The sequence below is a fragment of the Curcuma longa genome, chromosome 11 (genome assembly GCF_044706935.1).
Source record: "Curcuma longa cultivar G26 ecotype Majalengka, Jawa Barat chromosome 11, ITB_CL_G26_1.1, whole genome shotgun sequence".
Lineage (NCBI taxonomy): Eukaryota > Viridiplantae > Streptophyta > Magnoliopsida > Zingiberales > Zingiberaceae > Curcuma > Curcuma longa.
The window spans coordinates 19583524-19608625 of NC_133871.1; the positions used below are offsets into that span (position 1 = coordinate 19583524).

General features: G+C 39.8%; 6 protein-coding genes across 7 annotated transcripts; 3 read left to right on the top strand and 3 right to left on the bottom strand.

Annotated features, from left to right (window-relative positions):
* On the top strand, positions 1–2992 carry LOC141840193 (uncharacterized). Its single transcript, XM_074728109.1, has 2 exons — positions 1–1166; positions 1260–2992. The coding sequence occupies exons 1-2, from the start codon at positions 1–3 to the stop codon at positions 2740–2742; spliced, it is 2649 nt and encodes an 882-aa protein (XP_074584210.1). The 3' UTR covers positions 2743–2992.
* A 2463-nt stretch (positions 2993–5455) lies between these two features.
* Positions 5456–6042, top strand: LOC141840191 (CDGSH iron-sulfur domain-containing protein NEET). The gene is made up of 2 exons (XM_074728108.1): positions 5456–5768; positions 5851–6042. The coding sequence occupies exons 1-2, from the start codon at positions 5557–5559 to the stop codon at positions 5948–5950; spliced, it is 312 nt and encodes a 103-aa protein (XP_074584209.1). The 5' UTR covers positions 5456–5556; the 3' UTR covers positions 5951–6042.
* Positions 6043–6190: 148 nt separating this feature from the next.
* Positions 6191–9326, bottom strand: LOC141837356 (uncharacterized). Its single transcript, XM_074724774.1, has 3 exons — positions 8783–9326; positions 7674–8506; positions 6191–6437 (listed from the first exon to the last, which is right to left on the bottom strand). Exons 1-3 carry the CDS (start codon positions 9324–9326, stop codon positions 6411–6413), a joined length of 1404 nt encoding a protein of 467 aa, XP_074580875.1. The 3' UTR covers positions 6191–6410.
* Positions 9327–12965: 3639 nt separating this feature from the next.
* Positions 12966–18838, top strand: LOC141842334 (bifunctional dTDP-4-dehydrorhamnose 3,5-epimerase/dTDP-4-dehydrorhamnose reductase-like). The gene is made up of 2 exons (XM_074730543.1): positions 12966–13439; positions 18156–18838. Exons 1-2 carry the CDS (start codon positions 12987–12989, stop codon positions 18606–18608), a joined length of 906 nt encoding a protein of 301 aa, XP_074586644.1. The 5' UTR covers positions 12966–12986; the 3' UTR covers positions 18609–18838.
* On the bottom strand, positions 18813–19352 carry LOC141842335 (uncharacterized). Its single transcript, XM_074730544.1, has one exon. The coding sequence runs from the start codon at positions 19256–19258 to the stop codon at positions 18929–18931; it is 330 nt and encodes a 109-aa protein (XP_074586645.1). The 5' UTR covers positions 19259–19352; the 3' UTR covers positions 18813–18928.
* A 1351-nt stretch (positions 19353–20703) lies between these two features.
* Positions 20704–24477, bottom strand: LOC141838877 (F-box protein PP2-A13-like). 2 transcript variants are annotated; one of them, XR_012602666.1, is made up of 4 exons: positions 23989–24477; positions 23729–23847; positions 23346–23439; positions 21356–21442 (listed from the first exon to the last, which is right to left on the bottom strand). XR_012602666.1 is itself a non-coding variant. In XM_074726483.1 (3 exons), the coding sequence occupies exons 1-3, from the start codon at positions 24304–24306 to the stop codon at positions 21013–21015; spliced, it is 867 nt and encodes a 288-aa protein (XP_074582584.1). In that variant the 5' UTR covers positions 24307–24473; the 3' UTR covers positions 20704–21012. The 2 variants fall into 2 exon arrangements, 1 of the variants encoding a protein (XP_074582584.1); XM_074726483.1 differs by lacking the exon at positions 23346–23439 and having other exon boundaries at positions 20704–21442; positions 23989–24473.
* Positions 24478–25102: the final 625 nt, after the last annotated feature.

The window sequence follows — 25102 nt, forward strand, 5'->3', positions numbered from 1 at the left end:
ATGGGAAACCGGCTCTGCCTCGTTGTAGTCGTCGTCGCGCTGTTTTTCTCGTCGACTGCGGAGGCGCAGACGGCGGCGGACGCGGAGAGGGAGGTACTGCTCGAGTTCAAGGGCAACGTGACGGCCGACCCCGGCGGAGCGCTCGCTTCCTGGGTTGTCGGGGGCGACCCCTGCCGCGACTTCGCCGGCGTTTTCTGCAATGACGCTGGCGCCGTCGTGAAGATCCTCATCCACGGCGCTGACCTCGTTGGCGTTCTCCCGCCTTCGCTCTCCCGCCTCCTGTCGCTGCAGATCGTGTCTCTCTTCCGCAACCGGTTCTCCGGCGGAGTGCCGACGGAGTACGCTGCTATCCGGAATCTCCGCAAGCTCAACGTCAGCAGAAACCTCCTCTCCGGCGGCGTCCCCGGGTTCCTGGGCGGCCTCCCGGGGCTCCGCCTCCTCGACCTCTCCTACAATGCCTTCTCCGGAGAGATCCCCACCGCCCTTTTTAGTCAGTGCCTGAGGACGCGGTTCGTTTCCCTCGCTCACAATGCCCTTTCTGGCTCGATTCCGTTGGAAATCGCCAATTGCTCTAGTCTTGTTGGAATCGACTTGTCCTTCAACAATCTCACGGGAGAACTCGTCCCTCAGATCTGCCAGCCTCCAGCCATCAACTACGTCTCCGTGAGGCAGAATTCGCTATCGGGAACAGTCGCTGACAAGGTCTCGATGTGCCAGAGCTTGGAACTTTTCGACCTCGGGAGCAATTCCTTCACCGGAACGGTGCCTTTCGATCTCCTTGCCCTGCAAAATCTTAGCTACTTCAACGTGTCGTCCAATCATTTTCAAGGGGAGATTCCGGAGATCAGCGTTTGCAGTGCGAGACTAGGGTTCTTTGATGTCTCTAGCAACCAGTTGAGGGGTGGCATTCCACAGAGCATCACAAATTGCCGAGGGCTGAGATATCTGGACTTAGGGTTCAACAGTCTAAGCGGAAGCATTCCACCGGAGATAGGGAACATGAGGTCTCTCTCTATTCTTAGGCTAGGGAACAATGCCGGCATTGGAGGATCGATTCCGGTGGAATTTGGGGGCATCGAGCTGCTTCAGATTCTGGACGTCCACAATCTTCAGCTTTCCGGCGAGATTCCTGTTTCACTCAGTCAATGCAGATTCCTTCTTGAGTTGTGAGTTATAGCCACTAAAATCTTCTCAATCCATGAATTTCTTTGAATCTTATCTCTAGGCAATCAATGAGTTCCAATGTCACAATTTTTCAGGGATGCGTCGGCCAATCGCTTGGGAGGGGGAATCCCGGACACCCTTAATAACATTACCTACCTCAGATACCTAGACCTTCACCAAAACCAGCTCAATGGAAGCATACCCTCAACTCTGGGACAGCTCACATATCTTGAATACCTTGATTTTTCAGAGAATCGTCTGATTGGAAACATACCAGAAACTCTTCGAGGTTTAACTTCGTTGAGGTTCTTCAATGTTTCTAACAATAATCTATCTGGACCCATTCCATCAGCATCTACAATCCAGCAGTTTACCAACATGTCATTCTTAAACAACCCATTGTTATGTGGCCCTCCATTGAGTACCCCCTGTGCTTCAAGCAACTCTCCTCGGAGAACAAGAGTATTATTGACCACCCCTGCAATCATAGCAATCGTTGCAGCTGCTATAATATTGATTGGTGTCATCGTGGTCGCCGTCATGAATATCCGGGCAACTAGGAATAGGGAAATTGAGGACGAGATCTTGGTTTCCGAGAGCACAACTCCAGTTTCAACAAACTCAAACGTGATCATTGGAAAGCTGGCTCTTTTCAGCAAGAGTTTGCCATCTAGGTATGAAGATTGGGAGGCAGGAACCAAGGCATTGCTTGACAAGGATTGCATCGTTGGTGGTGGATCAATAGGAACTGTGTTTAAAGCCACATTTGAGGGTGGTGTTTCAATTGCAGTGAAGAAACTCGAGACACTTGGCAATGTCAGGAACCAGGAAGAGTTTGAGCAGGAGATTGGACGTCTTGGTAGCCTCAGCCACCCAAATTTAGTGGCATTCAATGGTTACTACTGGTCTTCCACTATGCAGTTAATTCTATCAGAGTTTGTTCCTAATGGAAATCTATATGATCATCTCCATGGTTCACGCAATCTGAACTCAGGCAGTACTAGTAGTGGTAGCACGGGTGATTTGTTCTGGTCTAGGAGATTCAATATAGCTACTGGAGCAGCAAGGGCTCTTGCATATCTTCATCATGATTGTAAGCCCCAAATTCTACATCTTAATATCAAGTCTACAAACATACTACTAAATGAAGAATACGAAGCTAAGCTATCTGATTATGGGCTGGGAAAACTGTTACCAATCCTAGGTAGTTATGCCTTGACCAAGTTTCACACAGCAGTTGGCTATGTTGCCCCAGAATTGGCTTCACAGAGCTTAAGATATAGCGATAAGTGTGATGTCTACAGCTTCGGGGTGGTTCTGTTGGAGATTGTTACTGGAAGGAAGCCCGTGGAAAGCAGAGGGGCATCTAAGGTGGTGGTATTGCAGGATTACGTGAGGGGTATTCTGGAGGATGGAACTGCATCTGATTGTTTCGATAGAAGGCTAAGGGGTTTCTCAGAGACTGAATTGATTCAGGTCCTTAAGTTAGGGTTAATTTGCACTGTGGAAACACCATCAAGGAGGCCAAGTATGGCAGAAATTGTGCAGTATCTGGAATCGATCAAAACTAATTCATGATCTGACTCTAAAGTCAAATCATGAATTGGATGCCAACTTAGTGGGTGTATGACTAATTTATGAACAAGCAACTGCAGGGGACCCATAAAGTTAGAAAAATATGATTCTTTTTCCAATTCCCAATTTGTTCTTTGATTACACTTGCAATTGTATTTTCATGAAACCAAGATTTTCTTGGAGTGGAGATGATTTTTTCATTTGTGGGAAATTGTTTATCAAACTCTTCAAATAGGAGCAATGCTTCAGAACATTAGGCTTTGTTGTTTGTTTTTCTAGTTGAACAATGATATTTTGTTGAAAGAACCTTTTTGGGCTAATTCTCATCGTTGAGGCACAGATAACATCTTGTTTCAGTTTACTGGGTGGTTGAGATTAATACTGTGTCATCCTCAGCAGCCACAAGATTGAAGCTTCAATGGTCGTGACACAGTAATTTCATCTTCATCGAGTGAGAAAGTAACGAAGGTAAGAATCCAGCCAACTTGCCAAATGCCATTAACTTATTGATGAGGTTGAGGCTTACTTGCTGATTACTTTTGTCTTGATGAGTAGGACAGGGTATCATTGCATGTGCTCTTGAATTCTTTGCTATTGATTTTGATATGGACACTTCTGACTCTACCATTTCTCTTTTTCCAACACCCCAAACTTGGTTGCCACTCAACTGGCATAAAAAACTAACATCTACAGCTTCAATTGTGCTTGTTTGGTTCAAAGAAAACATTAAGAGCTTCAATTATAGTAGTTTTTTTTCTTCTTCTTCAGAGAATGTAAAATATAGTGGTCTCTTATACTCGTAAGTCGAATTGCTCCTACTCTTTCTCGGACTTTTGTGTTACCCAACAGTGAAATTCTAGAATCTGCAGCATGAATTGTGCTTGCATATATAATTAGTGTTCAGGAACACTAAGAACTCCAATGAAACTGCTTGTAGAGTGGTAGAAGATAAATCTGAATGTGATCCCTTACATTTGGTTGAAAAAGGAAGCTTAATCCTTTTCAGGTAAGGCTAGCATCATTTCATACTATTTCGTCCTTAAATCTCATCGCTTTGTTTGCTGATTTTGATCATTGCAGGGACTTATTACGGCTTGTTCTCTACCAAGTCGTGCAGTCAAAATGAGAAACAAAAAGCTGAGAGCACAGAGGTATTCGCAGATGATGTCAACCTAATGGAAACTTCTATAAAGCAGCAAAGATTTTGGCAACTTTGAACATTTTCAGCCTCGATCTCAGACTGTGTTGATATCCCAAAAGAGTAGCAAGAGACAGAAACTGAGAGTGCCTTGCGACTGCATTAAAGAGTTTTGCCAAAGAGGTAACATGCATTGAATAACTCTGATTAATTTTGGCAGCTCTGAGGCATCATGGACCATCCGAAGGTAGATCCCTTTCATGGTCCCATTATTCAACTAATTCAAGCTCGGAGTCTACGGCCTGGATTTGAGCCCTTGTCTCCATCTGAGTAATTTAAATGCCATCAGTTGGGTTGTTTATTTGGAAGATCTTGTCGTTTTAATCTCTGTTTTTTTTATTCCTTGGCGCCTCAAGATCTTGTTTTTATGTGATATGGTCTGTTTTAGAAACTGGGAAGGGGAACCGTTCCAAACAACAATAACACTTGATTCCTTTCATCAGTGATGTCTCATGGCCTGTTTACTTCGACGGGCTGATACTACTTCTACATACTGCAAAGGGAAATTGAAGTTCATGGAAGAATTTCTACGTGATTTGTGAAAGGAAGAAGAAGCATAGATGGATCAAAAAGACATAGCTAGTTTTTTTTTAATATATTATTATTATTATTATCAAACTGCCTTCGTGGACAAGGGCGTTGGATCATGGCCGGCAGGATGCTGACAATGGCGATAGCGATCTAGTTCAAGATGCGGTTTATTGAGAAAGAAGATTGAAGATTATTAAAATGATCTTTAAATATTCAACCCCTCCTCCTTCATCAAATTTGTCTCTCTGCTCTCCTTTCTTTGTGATTTAGATGTGTTATTAAACTTTACTGAAAAATATTTTATTTGTGTCTAGTCACTTTGGGAAAAAAAAATCAAATAATTCAGCCTCACTAGGTTCGCCCAACTGGACTAATTGGCACGTTTGACCCACTTAGATTGATTAGCTCGCCCAAATTACTTGGCTCATCTAGATCGTTCAACCTGTCTAATCCAACCCAATCAAATGACTTGCTTTGATAGGCTAATCCGATCGATCAATTTGATTAGACTAATTGACCCAATTAATTTGTTCAACATAATCTTCATTAGCTTGGCCCAAGTGAGCCACCAAGTGAGCCAATCCACTTGACCTCACCAACTAATTGTTTTTTAAAATAATTTTCAAAAAAGAAATTATTAGTTAAAAAAAATCAACAGCCAAAATGTTACATTAATGAAATAGTGAGATTCCTAAATGGAGATTATAAACCAGAGATCGTTTTTTAATGAATCAGGAGATTTGTCCATTCGAACTATCGAGTGAACATCGTGAATGAATGAGCTCATTAAACGAAGACCTTTCAGCACTCCCAACGGACAAATGCCAAATCTATTATTATTATATTATGGCCCAAATGATCTGACAAAGAAAATTGTATTTTACTGTATTTTTTATTTTCGATAAATATTACCATCAATCATTTTCATTCATTTATTTATTTAAAATATTACGTGTCAGACTATCAGTGCCACAACCCTCCGCTGCTTGCTAATCTGGTGCTCTCCACGAGACCTAACCCTCGGTATATTATCCCGGCGGAGCTCGTCCCCCAATCTCAACCTACCATACCCAAGTCGTCATCCGATCATGGCGTCTTCGTTGATGCTCACCGCCGCAGCTCGTCTCCCCTCCTCCTCGCTCGAGATCCGCGCCGCTCCCCGCAGCCGCTCCGCTGCCGGCGCCGCCTTCACGGTCCGCGCCGAGGGCGGAATCAACCCCGACGTCCGCAAGAACGAGGAGAAGGTCGTCGACTCCGTCGTCGCCGCCGAGCTCACCAAGCCTCTCACCGCTTACTGCCGGTACTCACTCCGCTTTCCTCCTCCTCCTCCTTGTCCATGTTCCTCTCTCCAACCAAGCGTTCTCATTGAGATCTGTAATCAGGTGCTGGAGATTGGGCACGTTCCCGCTCTGCGACGGAAGCCACGTCGAGCACAACAAAGCCACCGGTGACAACGTCGGCCCGCTCCTGGTCAAGAAGTAGGCTAAGCATCTGGGGCGGATGAGTCGAGAAGTGTGATGTGATTGGATTGGCAAAAATAAATGAAGCACTCGATGCTCTGTTTTGTCAACAACTTGTTTAAGACTCCACATATTGGCAAAAGAAAGCAGTAAAAAACTGACAGAAATTCCGATGATCAGATTGCAGGAAATTTTTTTTAAATCATTTGATATAAGTGTTGCAAATTGTCTGATACCTACAAATAGACAAATACATCGATAACAATTTTCATGTTATTTTCTTACGGCACAAGAGTAGACAACAAAACAACTAAGAGAAAAATAAGATTCCTGTAAACAGGATTATTAAGCCATAATAAAGTTTCTATACTCCATTTTTCTTTCTCCAATATATGCACGATCAATGAGCCACTTGCAAAGGAAGGAATGAGAATGTATGTCATGTAGCTTCTCGAGTCCAAAGGCAATTTCTGATCAAAACTTCAGAAATCTTCTTCTTCTTCTTTTACCTGTCCAACAAAAACCAGGATACTCAAGTAAGCATCTATAAAACCACAAATGTCGAGGTAAAAGGGCATTCATTCAAGGGAAAAATCTATAATCAGAAACGCAAGTAGCAGTGCCTATCCACTCAACATAAACCACAATTAGTTGATCCATGGCCTTCAATGCAGCCATGCACAATCATGGAGTTGGACGAGAACAAATTGGACTCTGGAGACTTGAGATTAGCCAAGGAAATTCATTGTCTTGTAGAGATGCAAAGTTTATCTATTCAGAAGTTCCAGATTATGAAAAAACTGATGATATAAAAGTTTGAACCCTGGACCAGATGATCTCAAGTGCGACAGAATAGAATAAATTTCCTAAAATAAGAATTCAAAACCATCTAACAAGGTTTGTCTAGCATGGAACAACTCGGATTTCAGGAATCATTTTATTAAAAATTAAAAGAATACCATATAAATGAAATTTGTTCCAATAATATGTAAATTTGTGATTGGAACATAGACTCATAAGATCTAAATCATTTAATTCCAATTGTAACACCCTAGATCTTGATACACTCCTAACTACCATGCTCCATGCTTCTTTGTTTTTTAGTGCATGCAAACTTCAGCAAATTATCGTAAGAATAAATTCATTTTTATCTAAAATAACTAATGCAATCCCCTGCAGGGGGAAAAGCTTCATGTCACAAGTGTTACTTACTTTCTTTGGTTTTTGTTATAATTCTATCCTCTTGTTCCATGTAGGAAAAGGTTTAATCCAAGCAAGGTGTTGTGTCAAGTCTGTTCTATTCAAATTCAAGAAAATTTTGTCCAATAGTATAGAAATTGTATTTCCATTGAATGTATGGTTGGTATCCAACTACAAAGAAATTAACACCAAGGAGTATTCTCATTAGCCTAGGAAACATTAAATTCCAAGTTCAATTCCTATATGCCAATCTCACAGTTCAAGCATATAAATCCACTTATTACGTTGCATAACATGAATGTTGCATGCAAAACTATCCGTGACCAGCATGACAACCCTACTTTAGTTTGTTTGAAAAGGTTTGACATGTCAACCTCACAAACAAGCAGTCTCAGAATTACTTTGAGAAACTTCAAAAATGGGATAAAGCAAACAAGTGAAATGAATAATAAAACCATACTTCCTAACTAAATTTAAACAAGAGCTACTTTCACATGCCTCTTTCTTTACTGATCCTGAATGATAAAGATTTGATAAGAACTTACGAGAATATTTACCAACTTTGGGCACTGAGTGTCCTCATCTATTTCCACCATCAGTCCCATTTGAGCAATTTGAGGTGTGATGACTGGCTCTTTCAATTCGAGTTGGGCGACTTCATACTGGTTGGCTAGATTATCTTCCAGCAAGTTTCGAATAGTTAATGAGGCAATTTCTCTCAGGTTAGGATAATAAATTTCCTCCACAATGCACTGTTGCAGTAAAAGGGGGATCCCATGCTTCTTTCTGATCTCATCTTGAACCTGCTTCCTTCCACCTAAATAATTGCAAATAACAGAAACTACATCCTTTCGGAAGTTAAGATAAAGGGGCACTTTTGGGTTCAACAAAGCCTCTATTTTTTCATCATCAGTAGTAATAGGGGGTTCAAGTTCTCGAAGAAATCTTAAAAGAAGCTCTACCAGATCTTCACATTGAAATGAGTCAGCAGGGTCCTCAATTGCTGTGACACTTTGTTTCCAAGAGAACATCTCCCTCAAGATCAGGAGTGAGAAATGTAAGGCATTATTTGCAGGACCAAGCATGGCATTAGATTCAGTTAGGGAACTATCGCTGATAACCCTATAAGCTTCTACCAAAATTTCAAGAACACCAAGTGCAAAATTTTTAGAAACGGTTTCAAGATGTCGAGGAAAGGTTTGCAAGCAATCTGATAGTACTCGAAGAAGGAATATTTGGTCTTCGGTGAAGTTAACACCACACCTCCCAATGCCGATGAAATTATTGGAGCTTAAGCCCTGGAACACAACGGTAAAATATGCTTCCTGGACACAAGCTTTTCCTAGGAGAAAGTAGAAGGGCGCTTCGTTCTGAATAACTGCAATTAATTAAAAAAAATGAAGACAATTTCAATAACACTAAGCATAACCTACTGAGCATTTCAGGTTAAATTACATAGAGATGAAAAAAAGAATAATATAATCAAGTGAAGAACGATCCAAGAGTTGAAGAAAATATTGTTTTATGTCAGAAAACTCTTAAGAAAGATTGAAAGATTAGTGCAATACCTTGAGCTTAGGATTTAGAATGCCAGAAACATTCTAAATCGTGTGAGAACTATAAAGATTGCAGAAAATCAACCGTAGAAACTGACCTCGGAGCATGGTGGAGACGATGTTCCGTAGAATTGGTAATCCCCTCTCGATCTCGACAAGCTCGCTCAGCCTCCGGCGCCATTTCCCTGCAGTACAGCAGTTGAGCAAGACCCTGCAGAGGGTATTGTGAACGGTAGCGTCCCTCGACCTAGACATCTCGTGAAACCAGAGGGGGAAGAACCGAGCCCACACCGCTTCCTTGTGCGCCTCGTCACTGGCAGCGAAGTTGGCCACGATCTGAAGCACCGTCCGAACGGTATCCAAGTTGACGGAGGGCTGGCTGATGAGGGCGGAGGCGACCCGATCGAGGCCGCCGGCAGAGAGGAAGACTTCCTGGTTGGCACAGTCGCCGTAGCAGAGGTTTCGGACGAGTAAAAGACGATGCAAAAGGAGCGGCTCAGGAGATGAGGAAAGGCGGCGAAGGGCGACGGGTAGGATTCCTTCGGCGTTAAGACTGGCGCGGCCGGCCATGCTCTTGCTGATTTGGAGGAGGCGTTCTAGGGTTTCGATGGTGTCGTCCTCGTCGCCGAGGTGGGTCGCCATGGCGATGTGCCTTCTCGTCGCCCGCAATCGCCGACCGCTTGATATTCGACGCTCGTCTCGGAGTAGAATGATTCTTCAAGGCAACGGTTAAGCAAATGCAGAAGAGTTTTTATAGTCGAAGAGATGACAGCGCTAGCTAGCAAACAAGACAAAGATCTTGATAGATCTTTCAAAAATCAAAATGATAATATTTTTCATAAGAATTATAACAATTTGAAAAGCTATTATTAGGGTTTGTTTCGTGCAAAATGTTCTTTAAAATGTATTTTTTATATATTTTTAAAAAAATATTCTATGCAATATAAAGTAAAATAATAATAATAATAAATTCATTAATATTTTTATTAAAATAACCTTCTATCATTAATACTTTCAATATTGATATTACTTTAAGTCGGTGATACTGCACCAAATCGATTTGATGAACATCTTGAACGAGCTAGAAGGGGTGAATAATTTCAAATTGATTTTTATCTTGATTACGAGCTCATCATTTCAATGTGTAGCGGACATCTTCACTCAAATTTATGATCACATTTATAATTCCAAAATTTACTTCATATCCGCATCTTAGGTGACTAATCCAAACCTATTTTTTGTGATCTCCCTTCATCATAAATTTTTCTTTTTCGAATACCTTTGCAAGCTATTTTTACAAGCTAATCTTTTGCAAGCTATTTTTACAACAAACACAAGTAAATACAAAGATACAAATGAAATCAAAAGAAATCGAAATAAATACATTTGCACAAGTAAACATTTTGGATGCTTATTGTTGCTTTGAATGTGTCTTATTGGTTTGAAAATACAATAACACTGTATTCTCAAACTCTCAAAAATAGACAACAAAAAAATACAATGGCTAATTCAATTGTTAAGTTTTTAAACCATTGTTCAACAGCTAATTTTTTAACCATTATTCAATGATTATCTATAAATATATCTTTATTTTTCATTCCTCGTATCAATTTCAATATGTTTTTTACAAATCTTTTGAATTCTCAAATGTGAAAAATAACACATCTTCCCAAAATCCAAAATGCTATATTCATCTAAAAGGCCAATATTTTTAATTTTTTCTCTCACACAATACCCTTCAAAATTTTAAAATATTTCATATGTTTCATAATATCCTTCAAATTTCTCAAATTTTCAAAGTTTTTAAATTTTTTTTCCAAATAATGCCACTCCAACTCCATTTGGTATGTATCCATTCCAAAATTGGTTGGCCATGGCCGGGCAGCCAATTTACGATGTCATCTCTACCTTATATATTATCTTCTCCTGTAACCATTAGTCATGCATTCAAACGAATTAAGAAGGGCTAGTGTCGATGCATCTATCAACGAAAAAGAACCCAAAATGTTATCTTCTATATTAGAGATAGATGACTCGAAATGAATAGTTTAATCTCTCGATGACGATGTGATCCTTGTGAAGTCATAGGCTACTATCAGTACCAATGAAGGATCAATTTGATAATGACTAAAATGATCAAACTTTTTGGAAAAACATATCACTGATACTACAACAAATATCGTCTACTGGAACTATATCGAGAATTTGAAAATAGCTAAAATCACATTACTATAAGTTTCTTGATGGAATGAATTTTCTACAAATTACATTAATTTTTATACTTATCATCAAAATGATTAGAGTGACAAGAATGTATTAGAAGAATACATTGAAGATATAAAAAGCCAACAATAATAACAAGTATATGCAAGAACTTCAAGTATATGCATGTGGGGAGAATTCTCAGAGAGTATCAAGAAATATGCTTCATAATCAGTTATTGATCACTTTACCAAAAAGGAAAGGACATTCAAATCAAGAGGGCACACTTTCATATCAAATTCAGATATAAGTATTGATGTAGATGACTGTAAAATCCACATTCATCTAATAGGGCAAAAGACAATGAAAAAGAAGGACAAATTAAAGTCAAAAGAGAGCGACAAAATGAAACAAATCAATGATAAAATTGATAAGATATTAAAAAATTTTAAATATAAAAAATAATTTTACAGGAAGTGAGGTCCTTGATAAGATTATAAAATTCTTATGAATATACTAATGATATGACACTCGGACAACTTTTATGTAATCTATTTTTAATTATTAATATTATTTAATATTAATAATTATATGGATTTAAATCGTAATTATATTTTATCAATTAAATACGTTGATCATCTTAGGCTCCACATTCCATCAGTATCTAATATATATATATTAATTTTTTTTAAGATTTAAGATGTAATATTTAAGGTATAATATTTATGTTAAATGAAGTGAAAATTGAAATTAAAAAATTTATATTAGATGTTCATGGTATTATTTTTTTCATATATAATATAAAATATATTTGATAGTAGAATGAGCGAGATTTGTTGTTGATGATGCGTAGCTCTCCGGTGGCTCCCACCGTTGAGATGCTCGCGGCATCGTTTTCTGCTCGCTGCGGTACGCTGCTCCGAGAGAAGTTATTCGGCGGCGGCCAGCGGGCGGCGGCGGCGATGATTGTTCATCTATGGCATTTCATGGCGCGTGCGATGTAGGATACTTGATATATGAAGATGATGACCGGCGGAAGGCCGCTTCTCCGGTGGCGAACAACATTTTCAGAGGAAGATTTTATGACCTCAAGTACATATATGGCACTGCGATGAACTCCTCGGTGAAGAGCTCGGTCTGACGAAGCTTGCGAGGCTAAGGCCGACGGTGTGGCTCACCAGGCTAGATCGATCCACAGCTTGGTAACCGGATTGACCTTCTACAAGATGCATAAGAAGTGGGCGGTCGAGAACCAACGAGACTCCATGATTCTTTACGGTTTCGAGACTCTTCGCCGCTCATCATCTTCTTTCAGTACTCTTCTTCTTCAGCGCCCATCACTTCACCGAGGAGGTTCATGATGTATACCACTGCTGATGATGTGCCCTCCTTGTGCTTTTCCGTCTCACTACTTCATCAGCGGCGGCCATGGCGATGCTCCTCTACTGCCGCCGGCGACTTCGCGCATTTGATATGGGTTCGGCCGATTCCAGTTATTTATAGCCGTCTCCCCAATGTTGAGTGAATTTTCATCAATTTTCGATAGAATTTGGAAGATTTAGTCCTTTAATCTACTACCAATCAATATCTTTGATACTTTTTTTTCCTAATCATTTCAATCTCTTTTCCACCAAAATATACTTTGCTTTAGCTGCAAGTGAAGGTGAAGGGAAGACGGATCGTTTATCTGCAGGTCGGTGTGGGGAACAAATCCCAAAAAAGCGACTTGATTTTGACTTGTTTGGAATAGTCAACATTTAAGCTTATTTAGTGAATTATATTAAAACCAAATATTTGCCAAATATGTCAGATTAATAATAATAATTATGCGAACTTGTCGCAGAAACCAGTCCACGTTGTTCGGATCTTGAGTGATCCTGCGAACTGAGTTCGGTAGAGATTCGCGCCAAAGAATGCGACGGTGGGATTTCGGATCCATTCGGCTGTTACATTATCGATCTCAGCGGTTGTAACGGACGCTATACCGGATATACCGATTTCAGAGGGCGGTGAATGTCACAGCTTTTCTGCTATAATAGCCACGGAGCGGCTACCCTCGTGTAACACCTCCCTCTCCCCTTCCCGGATCTCGTCCAATCGATGGGTCTCAAGACGGAGAACGGCTCGGAGGCCTCCGGATTCAAGTTCCTCATTTATGGCCGGACTGGCTGGATCGGCGGCTTGCTGGGCCGCCTCTGCACCGAGCGAGGTATCGCCTTCGCCTACGGCGCCGGCCGTCTCGAGAACCGCGCCCAGCTCGAGGACGACATCGCCGGAAACTCTCCTACGCACGTATTCAACGCCGCCGGAGTTACTGGTCGCCCCAACGTCGACTGGTGTGAGACCCACCGCGTGGAAACCATCCGAGCCAACGTCGTTGGCACTCTCACTCTCGCCGACGTCTGCCGCGAGCGTGGCCTAATTCTCATAAACTACGCCACCGGATGCATCTTTGAGTACGATGGCAAGCACCCTCTCGGCTCCGGCGTCGGCTTCGTGGAGGAGGACACGCCTAACTTCGTCGGTTCCTTTTACTCCAAGACCAAGGCCATGGTATGTGGTGATCCCATCTTTCTCATACCTCACCTATCGTTGTAGATCTTGCTTCCTCCTAAGCGATTGGTTTAGATCTTCTGTTCGGATCTTGATTCAAAGGTCAGTATATGGCGTTCAGTTAGCTTGGAATTACTAAAAGGGGGCATTTTGATGTGAATGCGTATGTCACAAGAGACAAATACGCGAAGAATGTTGGTCGATCTTGTGCTTGAAAATGTCGGTAGGCTGTGTAAGGTAGCTAAAACTGTTTCCTGTTGGTGATCTAATCGGATCATTTACTACTTGAGAACTTTTATTCCGCAGTCATCGGATCATTTGACTAGTCCGAAACTTTTGTCTTGCAGTCGATCTATTAACATCTAATGCAATTATAGCATTAATCTACCTTAGAGAATGATGAATGTTTGAGGATTTATCTGTAACCATAAATTTTTCTCACCGAATAAATTGGTGCAAAATGATTGGGAACTTCTTTTTCCTATCATCTTCACGTGCCTAAAATCTGGATCTGTTATCCTTACCTTATTTAAGTTGCTTCGGAAAGCTTGGGTAGAAAGGACAAGTGTGAATCTAGGAAAATTTGGCATATGCCACTGCTAGCTCCATCGGCTGTGGGATATATACTTCCATGGACACGTGATTATTTATGTAGCTATCACTTACTTTTCTGTGCCTTGTATATATATGTCTACTTCCATCTGGCCCCATCATAAAGAACAAAAATCAAATTTATCATTTCCTATCATCTTTCTTTAATGCCTTCTATCATCTTAATTTGGTTGTTTGGGGCTTCAATTACATGGTAAAAATAAACATCCATTAGGTCTTAGTTTCAAACTGTGTCAAGTATTATTAATTTATTATGTGGCCGTTCAGTTTGGAATTGTTTCTGTTGCATTTTCACTCACTTGTAAAAGATAAGTTGACCAAAATTCGAATATCTTATCCATATTATTGTTGTTTACAGTGTGTTATCACTTTCATGACCTTTTACAGCCTTGCTTCATAGGCAATTATGATTTACCATTTTTGTGCAGGGAGAAAAATGATAAATGGAGAACAGTTTGTGTAAACTTAACTGTGTTTTTTTTGCTTAACATTATCTATGTAGGAAATTTCAGAAATAAAAAAGTTAGCTCTCATTTCCTGTTTCTTTGTTTTTTCCTTGATTACTATAGATTATTATTGCTAATCCATGATATATGTATACTATGTCTAAATTGCTCAACCATTTAGACAAAAATATGCCACCCAGTTTGCATTACTCTGATCCTGATTTGAAAGGTCAACCTGTGTTGTCTGAGAATTTGGTTATCCAATGTTGTTATGGAGAATCAGTTTGCATCATCCAGGAACAGAACAATTATGTATAATACTTTAGCCCAACCACATATTGCCAATTGTGTCAGGACTAACTGTATCAATGAGACTTTTGTACAACGTCTCTAGTTCATACAAAATGTTGGCTATCTCTGAAATAATGAAAAATATGGCATTATAAATAAGATAGATCACTATATGAAATATATTAGGCTTAATAACATTACGATTCACCATTGGAAAAAGTAAAAAATGTGTAGAAGATTGCTAAGAATTTGCAATTGTATAAGTAATGCTACAATTTAAAATGTCAAGTTATTTTATATTGAAGGCATATTCAACTTTATCAACCTCATAATTCACTTGAATGACCGTTAATCTTTTTTGGGGTTAAATGGGAGAGATTTCCCAGTTGAAGAATCCTCTGCATTATTAAAAGGAGTTTATAGATGATCCAAGAAATGTTTTGACATTCAAAAACTTCTCCACATATTGATGTGACATAACTATGATCTTCTATGTTTTCCAAGTTTAAAGTGCCATCAGGAACAGGGCCCTTGCTAACCCTGGTAGATTATCTCTAATTCCTAAGAGCACATTTCTTTTAGGCCCACACTCTATGTTAAGTTGCTATGGATTTTAACCATCCATATTATTACATGTCTTGAGTGGTTTCAGTTATGGTTATCTTCCTGTACTCTGCATTTTTTTTCATGCAGTGGATTTTTTGCTCCTCTCTCTCCTATGTGTCTAGGCTTTACATTGAACCACACTTTTGTTGCTTGTTGCTCTTCAAGTCACCAAGGAGAGGAGAGCACCAAGACTTTATTCAGTGAAGGGGGAGTCAAGTGGAGTAGAGGAGTCCCAAAGTTTCTTAACCAGGATAGGTTATGGTGGTAATGCTGATAAAGTGGGATTGAAATGTCTTGGCAATGTGATGGTGTGTGATGTGTCCAAATTTTAAAGAATGACTCCATTTCCGTTCCCCTGAGATAATACCTGTTTTTTTAAAAAAGGATTTGAGTGAGCAACAGTTCACTCTGATTTACTAGTATGCCAAGGTTTAACAGTTGATGCAAAATCATCTCTCCTCCAATATAGAGAGTCAGGCTAATGATAAGCACAGTGAGAATCCAGTCAAACTTTTGAGCCTTAACAGGGTTCTCTGCTATAGGTATTCAAAAGACGGCTTCTTCCCTTCCCACTATATCTAATGCCGGCCAACTGCTGAATTCTGCCTTAGTTTCTGCCGAAAATGAGTGTGAGCCAAATCTATTTCTTCTTATGGTATGTACTCTGCAAGTCCAACCATTTGTTGAAAATGTTGTTGAGATCCTAGGATTGCTCATTAGAGATTAGTGCTCAGAGAGAAGTCCATACAGAAAAGAGCCATGCCCGTGCAAAGGTGTCACAGGCCTCCCTTATTTTTAAATAATTGCTCTCAAGAATCTTGTTTGTCTAGCTGAAAAATTTTTTACCAATAATCCTCCAACCAGTTACAGTTATGGAGAATCTAAAGAAGAAATGCTAACTTTTCTCCATGATGTTATCCACCTGACTGAGTTCACAAATCTGAGATGGTACAGGAGCTTCTTTGTTAAGAGCTAGTCTTGTAAAGTTTTTAACATGGGTGGGGGAGGTCGAATGCTACACTAGAGTAAAGGAAGCACCCATCCAATGAACTGTTCCTGACAGAGAAGTCTGTGAGATGAAATTTTGCAAGAGGTTTCCATTATACCAGCTATGGAACCTGGAGGAAATACTACTAGACTGTGACACTGCCAAGATGATACTCACAGAACAAGATTCTCAAGCATGGCATATAAATTTCCAGGTAAAACATCATTATCTATCGGGATAGCCGGTTGTCATGTGGTCCTAAGGATGTATGTCAAGCTAATCACTTGCACCCAAGGGGAGTTTGGTATATGTGAACAGCCACCACTATTTGGACTAAGCATTTGGATAGGGAGACTTGCTATCATGATCAAACCAAAAGAATCTGCCTTCACCCTATCAATCTTACAGATGATCCAACTGGGAATTTAGTATACATGCAGAGGTAGGGAATCATGGTGGAAAGGGCACTAGTTACTTGAATGAGCCTCCTCCCTATCAATAAGAAAGTTTTATGGCGTTGATCAAACCTTTCAGAGATCCCAAAGAGCAATTTGTCCCAATGCTCTGATTTGACCAATGGATGCTAAATTGGGAACTCAAGTGGCTAATGGGCATGGCTTTAGAGGGCACTGAAAAATGTTCACAAAGATTCTTCAATTGCAGAGGAAGAGCCAATGAAGCAATGCATTTTTGCAGATTGATCTTCAAACAAATAAAAGCACGAAGGTCATGGCAAGGATACAAAGATGCAATATAGAAGCTCCCGGGACACGGTGCTAAACGGCAAGGCAGATAACCCATGCAGTGAAGGTTCGATTCTCACGTTGTACATTTTCGAACGTCTACAGTGTTCGAACTACTGGTGACGTTGGATCATTGAGCTGTGGACATCTGCGCTTACCGGTTTTATCTTTGTAGTTGGTGGGAAACTTCCATGGGATTGGATCGTCCACCTTCAGAATTAGTTGGATCGCAAGAATTAGATATTATAGAAGAAGGGTCTGTAAGGATAAATAATAATTATCATATGCATACCAAAGGATATGAAAACTAGCTGAATGGCAATATCATGCAGCCCCACTAGTCAATCCCATCGAGTGCTCATGCTTTAAAATCGTGAGGAGAGAGTCAGTGAGAAGGATGAAGTGATAATATTCACAATTCACAAGCTTAGAATCTTCTCAAGTGCCATCCAACTCACAGAATCAAAAGCATTCTAACAGTCAAATTTAAGGACGAGGGGGAGAGTTTACCTAATATTGTGTTGTTTTTCCCTTCTTTATGGTCAAACTCTTTTGCTCAAACTTGGAGATGGTGTATACTATTCCTCTAATCTTAGAAAGTACTTGGAGCCTTGAACTGGGTGTATAGATACCTCTGATTTTAGAAAAGGTTTGGGATATCAATTATACTTTTCCTTGGATGCAATAGTTTGGAGATATTTGGACTTTGGATATATGAATACTACTTTTTGGTTTAGTTGTTACTAGATCGTCAAGGCAATATTCTGATGTAATCTGTTGATTTAGGATACATACATGCCGTAAATATTTCATAATTAACAGATGGAGGTGCATTGTTTAGATCCATTGGAGACAGAACATTGTCATCAGAGCAGTAACAACTACTATGCTTATGTTATGAGCTAATTACCCTGGTGTCTACTAAATATGTGGTTATGGATTTACTTGGTTTACTATATATTCCATTTTGTTCTCAAGTACCGCTATCCAAATTATGTCGTTTAAGACTCTGTCTATCCAATTTGTACAGGTTGAGGAGCTGCTGAAGAACTACGAGAACGTTTGCACCCTCCGCGTTCGAATGCCCATCTCATCTGACCTGGCAAACCCTCGCAACTTCATCACCAAAATCACCCGCTACGATAAGGTCGTCAACATACCCAACTCCATGACCATTCTGGATGAACTTTTGCCCATATCAATCGAGATGGCGAAGAGGAACCTCACCGGCATATGGAACTTCACCAATCCCGGTGTGGTGAGCCACAACGAGATTCTGGAGATGTACAGAGACTACATCGATCCCAAATTCACGTGGAAAAATTTCACACTCGAGGAGCAGGCGAAGGTGATCGTTGCTCCGCGGAGCAACAACGAACTGGATACCTCCAAACTGAAGTATGAGTTCCCAGAACTTCTTCCAATCAAGGAGTCTCTCATCAAGTATGTTTTCCAGCCAAATCAGAAGACATCTGCCTCCTAAGTTGGTCTGTAGCATTCTTTCTTGTCGGTTCAATAAGTTTGTTTGTTCAATTTGCCCTGTCAATTAATTAATGCACCCATCGAACTATAAGTTTGCAAGTGATGTTTAATCATGGTTGAGCCCTTGATCGGCACTTACTAAGAATTGTGATGCTCTTGTAGCTAAACAACCATGTATGATTGTCTGTTTCATTGATAGTGGAAATTAATGAAGGATTTTGATTCCTTTAAGTTGAGTTTCAACGATCTACATGCATACATATATTTACAGTGAGGATCATGATCAGTTTAACGTCATCGTTTTGTATATCTTTCTGGTACCTACACAGGAGGCTTGGACGACGGCGTGATCATGATGACGAGGCCGGGGAAGACGTCGTCGGGGTCGTGGATGTGCGGGTTCCGCTCGACTATGAAGGGGTCGCCGCACTTGTCGCTGATGCTGTGCAGCGTCTCCCCCTCGCCCACCACGTAAATCTCATCGCAGGGCCGGGCCAGTACCAGCCGCCCGCCGCCGGCCAGCTCGTCCAGCTCCGCCGGGCCGCCTTCCTGCAGCGAGCTCAGCAGGACGAGCGCGCCGAGGAATAACGCCGCGTACCATGTGGCGGCGTCGGCGACCGAGCCTACGGCGGCTGAGGGCGGCCTGGCCATCGATCGATGCAAGGTGGAGCAGGGAGAGAGATGAGCCGGCGCGCGAACAAAGGCAAAGCTCGTCGCTACTGGTGGGGAGTGGCGAAAATTGGCCGTGGCATTTATAAAGAGGTAGAGAGAGATGCATGGAATTCCACTGAAGGATTAATTCCGTAAGTGGGAAGGTCTCGTAATCTATCGTGGGCGGTGATGGTGGAGGGAGCCACCGAAGCGTGGCCGGAGACACTCGGGGATTAATTAATTGGACGAAGCTTGTGCTGCTTACTTGTACGTCAAACACTGGAGAACAGACGATAGACAGTGACGGATTGATTGGATTGATTGATTGATTGATTGAGAACATTGTGGATAGATGATGCATTTAAAATGGGGGATTGGGATCGCGAGTGGACTCACTGTGGACCAGCGACAGCGCCAAGCATCGACATGGATGATGAAGCTCTGCCGTATATCTGCTTCTTTCTTTCTCTCTTTCTAGAGGGATTCTGCAACATGCTTGAATCATTTTGCGTCTGCAATTTGAGATATGGCATCAAACGACTTCCACGCACGCGCACTAGACTCTTAATTCCTTCTTTAATTTATTCAATCTCCGAACTGTTTACCAGTCCAAACTTCTCATCATGTATACACTAACATTATCACGCCATATCATATTCCTGTTGCCTTTAACTATTTGTTTAGTTGTTTAATTTTCGTGGTCGTTTGTCATTCCAACTCACACGCCACCATTTTAATTAATTATACGAATTAATTCGAACGCTCTTAATTCGAATTAGTTGTTATTTGTCCTGCATTTTATCTGATGATCCTCGCAACCTGAAGAGAATTATTATGCATGCTGACAAAAGAGACAGGGCAGGAAGTGGGAAAAATAAATACCGACGTTTGGACTAATTTATTTATAAAAAGTACTTTTTATATATAAAATCTTTGAAAAATAGATTGTTTTTGATAAATTTTATTTTTAAAAAAATTATATCGAGTCAACTTGACCTGATCGATCTTATCAACTTGATCGACCTACTAATCCATCAAAATTATGAACTTCAACAGATCATTGTAGATATTAAGCATTCGTTAATCTTAGCATAGTAATGTTGGATTGATGTCATGTTAACAACTATAGATTTGATTCTTTAATAAAAATCTCAAAGTTAGTTAAATTGCATCAAGAATTAATTCAGTTCAAATAAAAAAACACACACACACATACATAGAGTTTAAGCTGCACTTCATTAAAAAAGAAGGTAGGAGAATGATTAATCTATATTTCCTTCTACTCTTTGTAAGATGAGATTAAAAGACATTTTATTTATCGTCTTGAAAAGAATGTTGTTAAGGACTTAGTCTATATTTGAGAAGTTTAGAGACATATATATTGCGACAAACACATACACTAAGAAATGTTTAGGGGGAAAGTAAACAATTTGAATCTTCTCAGCTCCAGTTCAAGTCGACGATAAAATGAATCAAGTAAAATACAACATAACACTCACTAATTTGGTGGTATCAAAGCACTATTTCAGAACTGGATCACATTAAACGTATTGTACTTCCTGTTCTATTATGACTGAGCAGAACGTAACCTCCCCATCGTTTCTCTCTTCGTGCTAAGTTAACATCAATCCTTTTAACTTCATCAAAACCTGACGACTCTATTGTCTGACTCAAAATGGTACAGACAGACACCTTATCTACATTACTTGCAGCCTACAAGGAAAGGTGCCAACTTCCTATCTTCCACTGCGTTGTCATGAGTAGCATGTAGAGATCTTATCGTGGGCGAAACCTTTAGGATAAATCAACACAGAGTCGATGCAGATCCCACCTTTTGTGTGTGTGCAATCGATTTGTGTCATTGAGAATTTGAGCTTGGTTGACATATTGGAGTTTTCAGCAACAAAATCTCCCGCATGGTACAGAAGCCATCTCCCGGGTTCGTCTAAATAACAATGAGAAGTAGCATTCTGACCGTCTGAAGTAGATAGCTGAAACTGCACTGGTTTTATGTCCCATCCGTGAACATGGTCGGAGCTGCATATCCGACGGCCAAATTTCCTAGCAGGTCGGCCGAGATGAAGTCTGAAAAATAGGCTGTAAGCCCCTGCGGGGAAGCAGAAATCAACTTCGCCATCAACCTCAAACCACCATGTTTGTTGAAGATAAGCTACTTCATGGAATCTGCAAGGTAAACATCAGAGATGAGTTTTGTCTTTTCATTAAGAACGACCCCTTTTGAGAACACTTCATAATTAATTTGGTTAGCTAGCAATAATATGCCATGCAGATTGGGACATGTTTGTTTCAGGGGAAAAAAATGCAGAGGAAATTATTCCTATAGAACAAATGTTATTCTAAAAATTGTCTAAATTTGGAATTGATTTCCAACAATTCTTACATATTCATTAACATTATTCAAAATGGAAAGAGCAGTCAAAGAATGGTAAGAGTGCATTGTCAAGTTTTGCATTTTATTCAAGTGAGGCCAATTTCAAATCTTATCAGGTTGGTTGGACTGGATAATCTTGTTTTAAGTTCTTCAGAAAATTTGTCTTAATAAAATAGGATTTGGATAAATCATTTTAATGCTGTAGACTTTCTTACAGATTGAAGCTGCGTCACTTTTATCTCTAATTTTGTTGAGTTTATAATAAGACCATCTTAGAGATAAATTCACAAACAGCAAGACCTAATTCTATCAAAGTTTTGGAGTTGGTTTGGGCGAAGTTGGTCTAAACCTTTTTTCAGAAATTCTTATAAAGTTGAGATAAATTTCTAGGAATTGTAGAGATTGCCATGATACCCAATAATGGGCCTCTATAGCAAGTTATTGGATGAAGGTTCATTTGCGTGTAATGCAAATAAGGAAACTAATCTTTTAAAAAGTCTCAAGATTTCTGTGAGTTATTTTGGTAAGCTCTTCTCTTTTGGAGAATAGGTTTTTTTAGGAATTATTTTAAGTTGGTGATTATTTAACTCTAGAGTGTTAACTAGTTTGGTATGTTTTAACTTAGAAGATAGAATAGTTTTTGCAGGAGTTGAATTTAGATTGTTTTATATCTCAATTTGCATTTGATAATTTTTCTAATTTATTAGGTTGAGTTTTACAAGAGAGATGTAATTCTTGAACATTGATCATCTTTCAATTGAATAAGCCCAAATAATAGAACTTAAATAAAATTCCATGCTTGGGCCAAATAAGAAGGCGAATCATACAACATAGCACTATTAAGACCCAGTTATTTCTATTAAACATATATTCACAGTTAATAGCTTGTGACCCCCAATTAAAAACACATTATAGAATTATTTTTCACATTTTGCTTAGCTGGTTTCAGTTAACTTACCTATTACAAAACTACTACTCTAAATCCACATGCCAACAAAAGTATCTCTCAGATCTAATCCACATGATATAGACTTTAGAAACCTAAAAGAAACTGAAAAGAAAGAAAATTTAAATGTACTAGCCCTACAACTAGTGTAAATTGCCACAACTTAAAGGCATCAACATTTCCTCGCAAATTATCATTCCAGAATTTGTGTTCGGTTCTCCACTAATCCAAGGGGATCTTGCCTGATTGCATGTGAGAGGAAAAATGTTTGAAATAACAATAAATGCAGAGTTATCCTATTAGCACTTCTTGCTTTTACCTCTTTTTTACCTTTTTTATTGTTTCTGTTGATGAATATTACTCAAGAAATAGAAGCACAAAGCTTACTATACAAAAAGAAGATAGATTGAAACATAGAAAATTAAGAAAGGTTCAGATAGCTATTAAAAACGTAAGTTTAGCAAGTGTTCATAACTCGTTAATAAAGAAAAATTTAAAGATAGTCAAACAAACAACAAGCTTAACCCTCTTCCCCATTGCCTTGCAAGTTTCTGTCTCATTTTATTTGTTTTACGCAAATACTAAATAAAGCAGCGTTTGATCTTTCTGCCTAAAACCTGTGGCCGAAGAATAAGAAATATTAATGATGCTGGCTTAGAACAGTAGTCTTCCTATGTGGCAGAATCCACTAGGGGCTAATATTTTGAAGAAAATAATAAAGATAGAGAAATATTATAAAGAGTCCTCACAAGTGCTGTGATGAATAATACGCTGCACTTGAAGAATGGAGCATAGCCAAAGTCCTATGTAACCATCTCTACAGTATGCGAGAATGCTAGATTTCTGCAAAAACTATGAAAAATTACAAAAATGTAGAGATGAGGAAACAAAGTCATCAACAACACCGGTTAAATATCCACCTATATGCACATACTGGATCAGATGAACTCTTAGATGTTTTGGGAATGTTAACCTTTTTGCGTTCAATAATTAATTTATCATAAGCAAGGTTGTTTTAGGCTGAAGATAGACTACAAAGAATCAAACAGCTAATAACTTGCCTACTGTATGATCAATAAATTTGATGGTAACAGATAAATCACTCTGTTTTAATAATGTTGAGATGAGATACCTGGACTCGTCAGTCGAGACATAATTCCAGTACCTCCGATCATCGATCCCTGTAATTAGCAGTCCTTTTGACGAAATCGACATGCAAATCCCACCCCGGTTCTTCTCCAGCCAGAATATCTAAATTTCAAAAAAAAAAAAAAATCTTAGTTGGTCAAATAATAAGAATTAGACGGCCATTTTTCACGTTTTGACTTAATAAACAAGAAACAGCGTCCATTTTGAGCTGAATCCCAAATTCCACACACCAGAATTTCTCACCTTGTTGCCTCCGTCCAGGGGATTCGACCGGCACAACCAAGAATACACCTCCTTCAAGCAAAGGCCACCCTTTTCGCAGCTCGATCTCTCAGAGCGGGCCAGCTCCAAAAGATACGCGTAGTTCTCGGGGAGCTTCGCCTCCCACACAAAGTCCGCCGAAGCAGCCGCCCGGAACGTCCGACTCAGCCGCGCAGCGCCGCAGATCTCCGGAGGGTGGAGGTGGAGCAGAACCTCCGCCACGCAGTTCTCCGGCAGGTCCCCGAGGCCTGCCTCAAGCTCCCCCTCCGAATCCTTAACGACGGATGCACCGGCGCCCATAGGCAGCACCGAAATCCCTAAACCCCAGTCTCAATCCCACCCAATCCGATCTTCCAAACGCAGAGAAAGAAGATCCAAATCTCAAAAGAAAAATCGCAAAAATTCAATCGAGATCCGTATCGCGGAAAATTGAAAGGTGGATTTCAGGATAAAGAAGCAGAATGTGGGAAGGTGGTGGCAAGTCCGTATATATATACAAAAAAAAAAACAAACAAAAAGTGAGAGGCGGAGAAGTACAATGACGAGAATGCCCCCGCGTGTTGGGTTGAATGGGAACCTGATTAAAAGTCAAACTTGTCCTCATGTTGACCAACGATGACAGCGTGGAGGATGTCAGCAGCCATCGCAGTAGGTGTCGATACGCAGAGGCTTCGACGGCGACACTTGTGACTTGGAAAAAGGCATTAAATAAAAAAATATTGAATAATAAATAATTTACTAGATTCGCAATATTGAAGCTGTCTTCCACATCGTGCCTAAAAAATTGACCTTCAAAATATCCATCTCTACTTAAAATATCAAACTCTAAAATGGAAAAACAAAAACAAAAACAAAAAACATACGTTAAAGTTGATAAGATTGCATGGACATTGAATATATAAAATTATTTTCTAGTAGTTTTAGGATTACGTTCAGCTAATATATAACTTATTCTAATTAACTATTTTTTAATTAAACGATTTTCTAGCATATAAACGGAGTCTAAATGTCATTTATCATTCAGGAGATGTCGACAACTTTTGGTCCTGAAGGTAATGAGTTGGTGCCCATTTGGAAGATGACTCCAAATTAATTT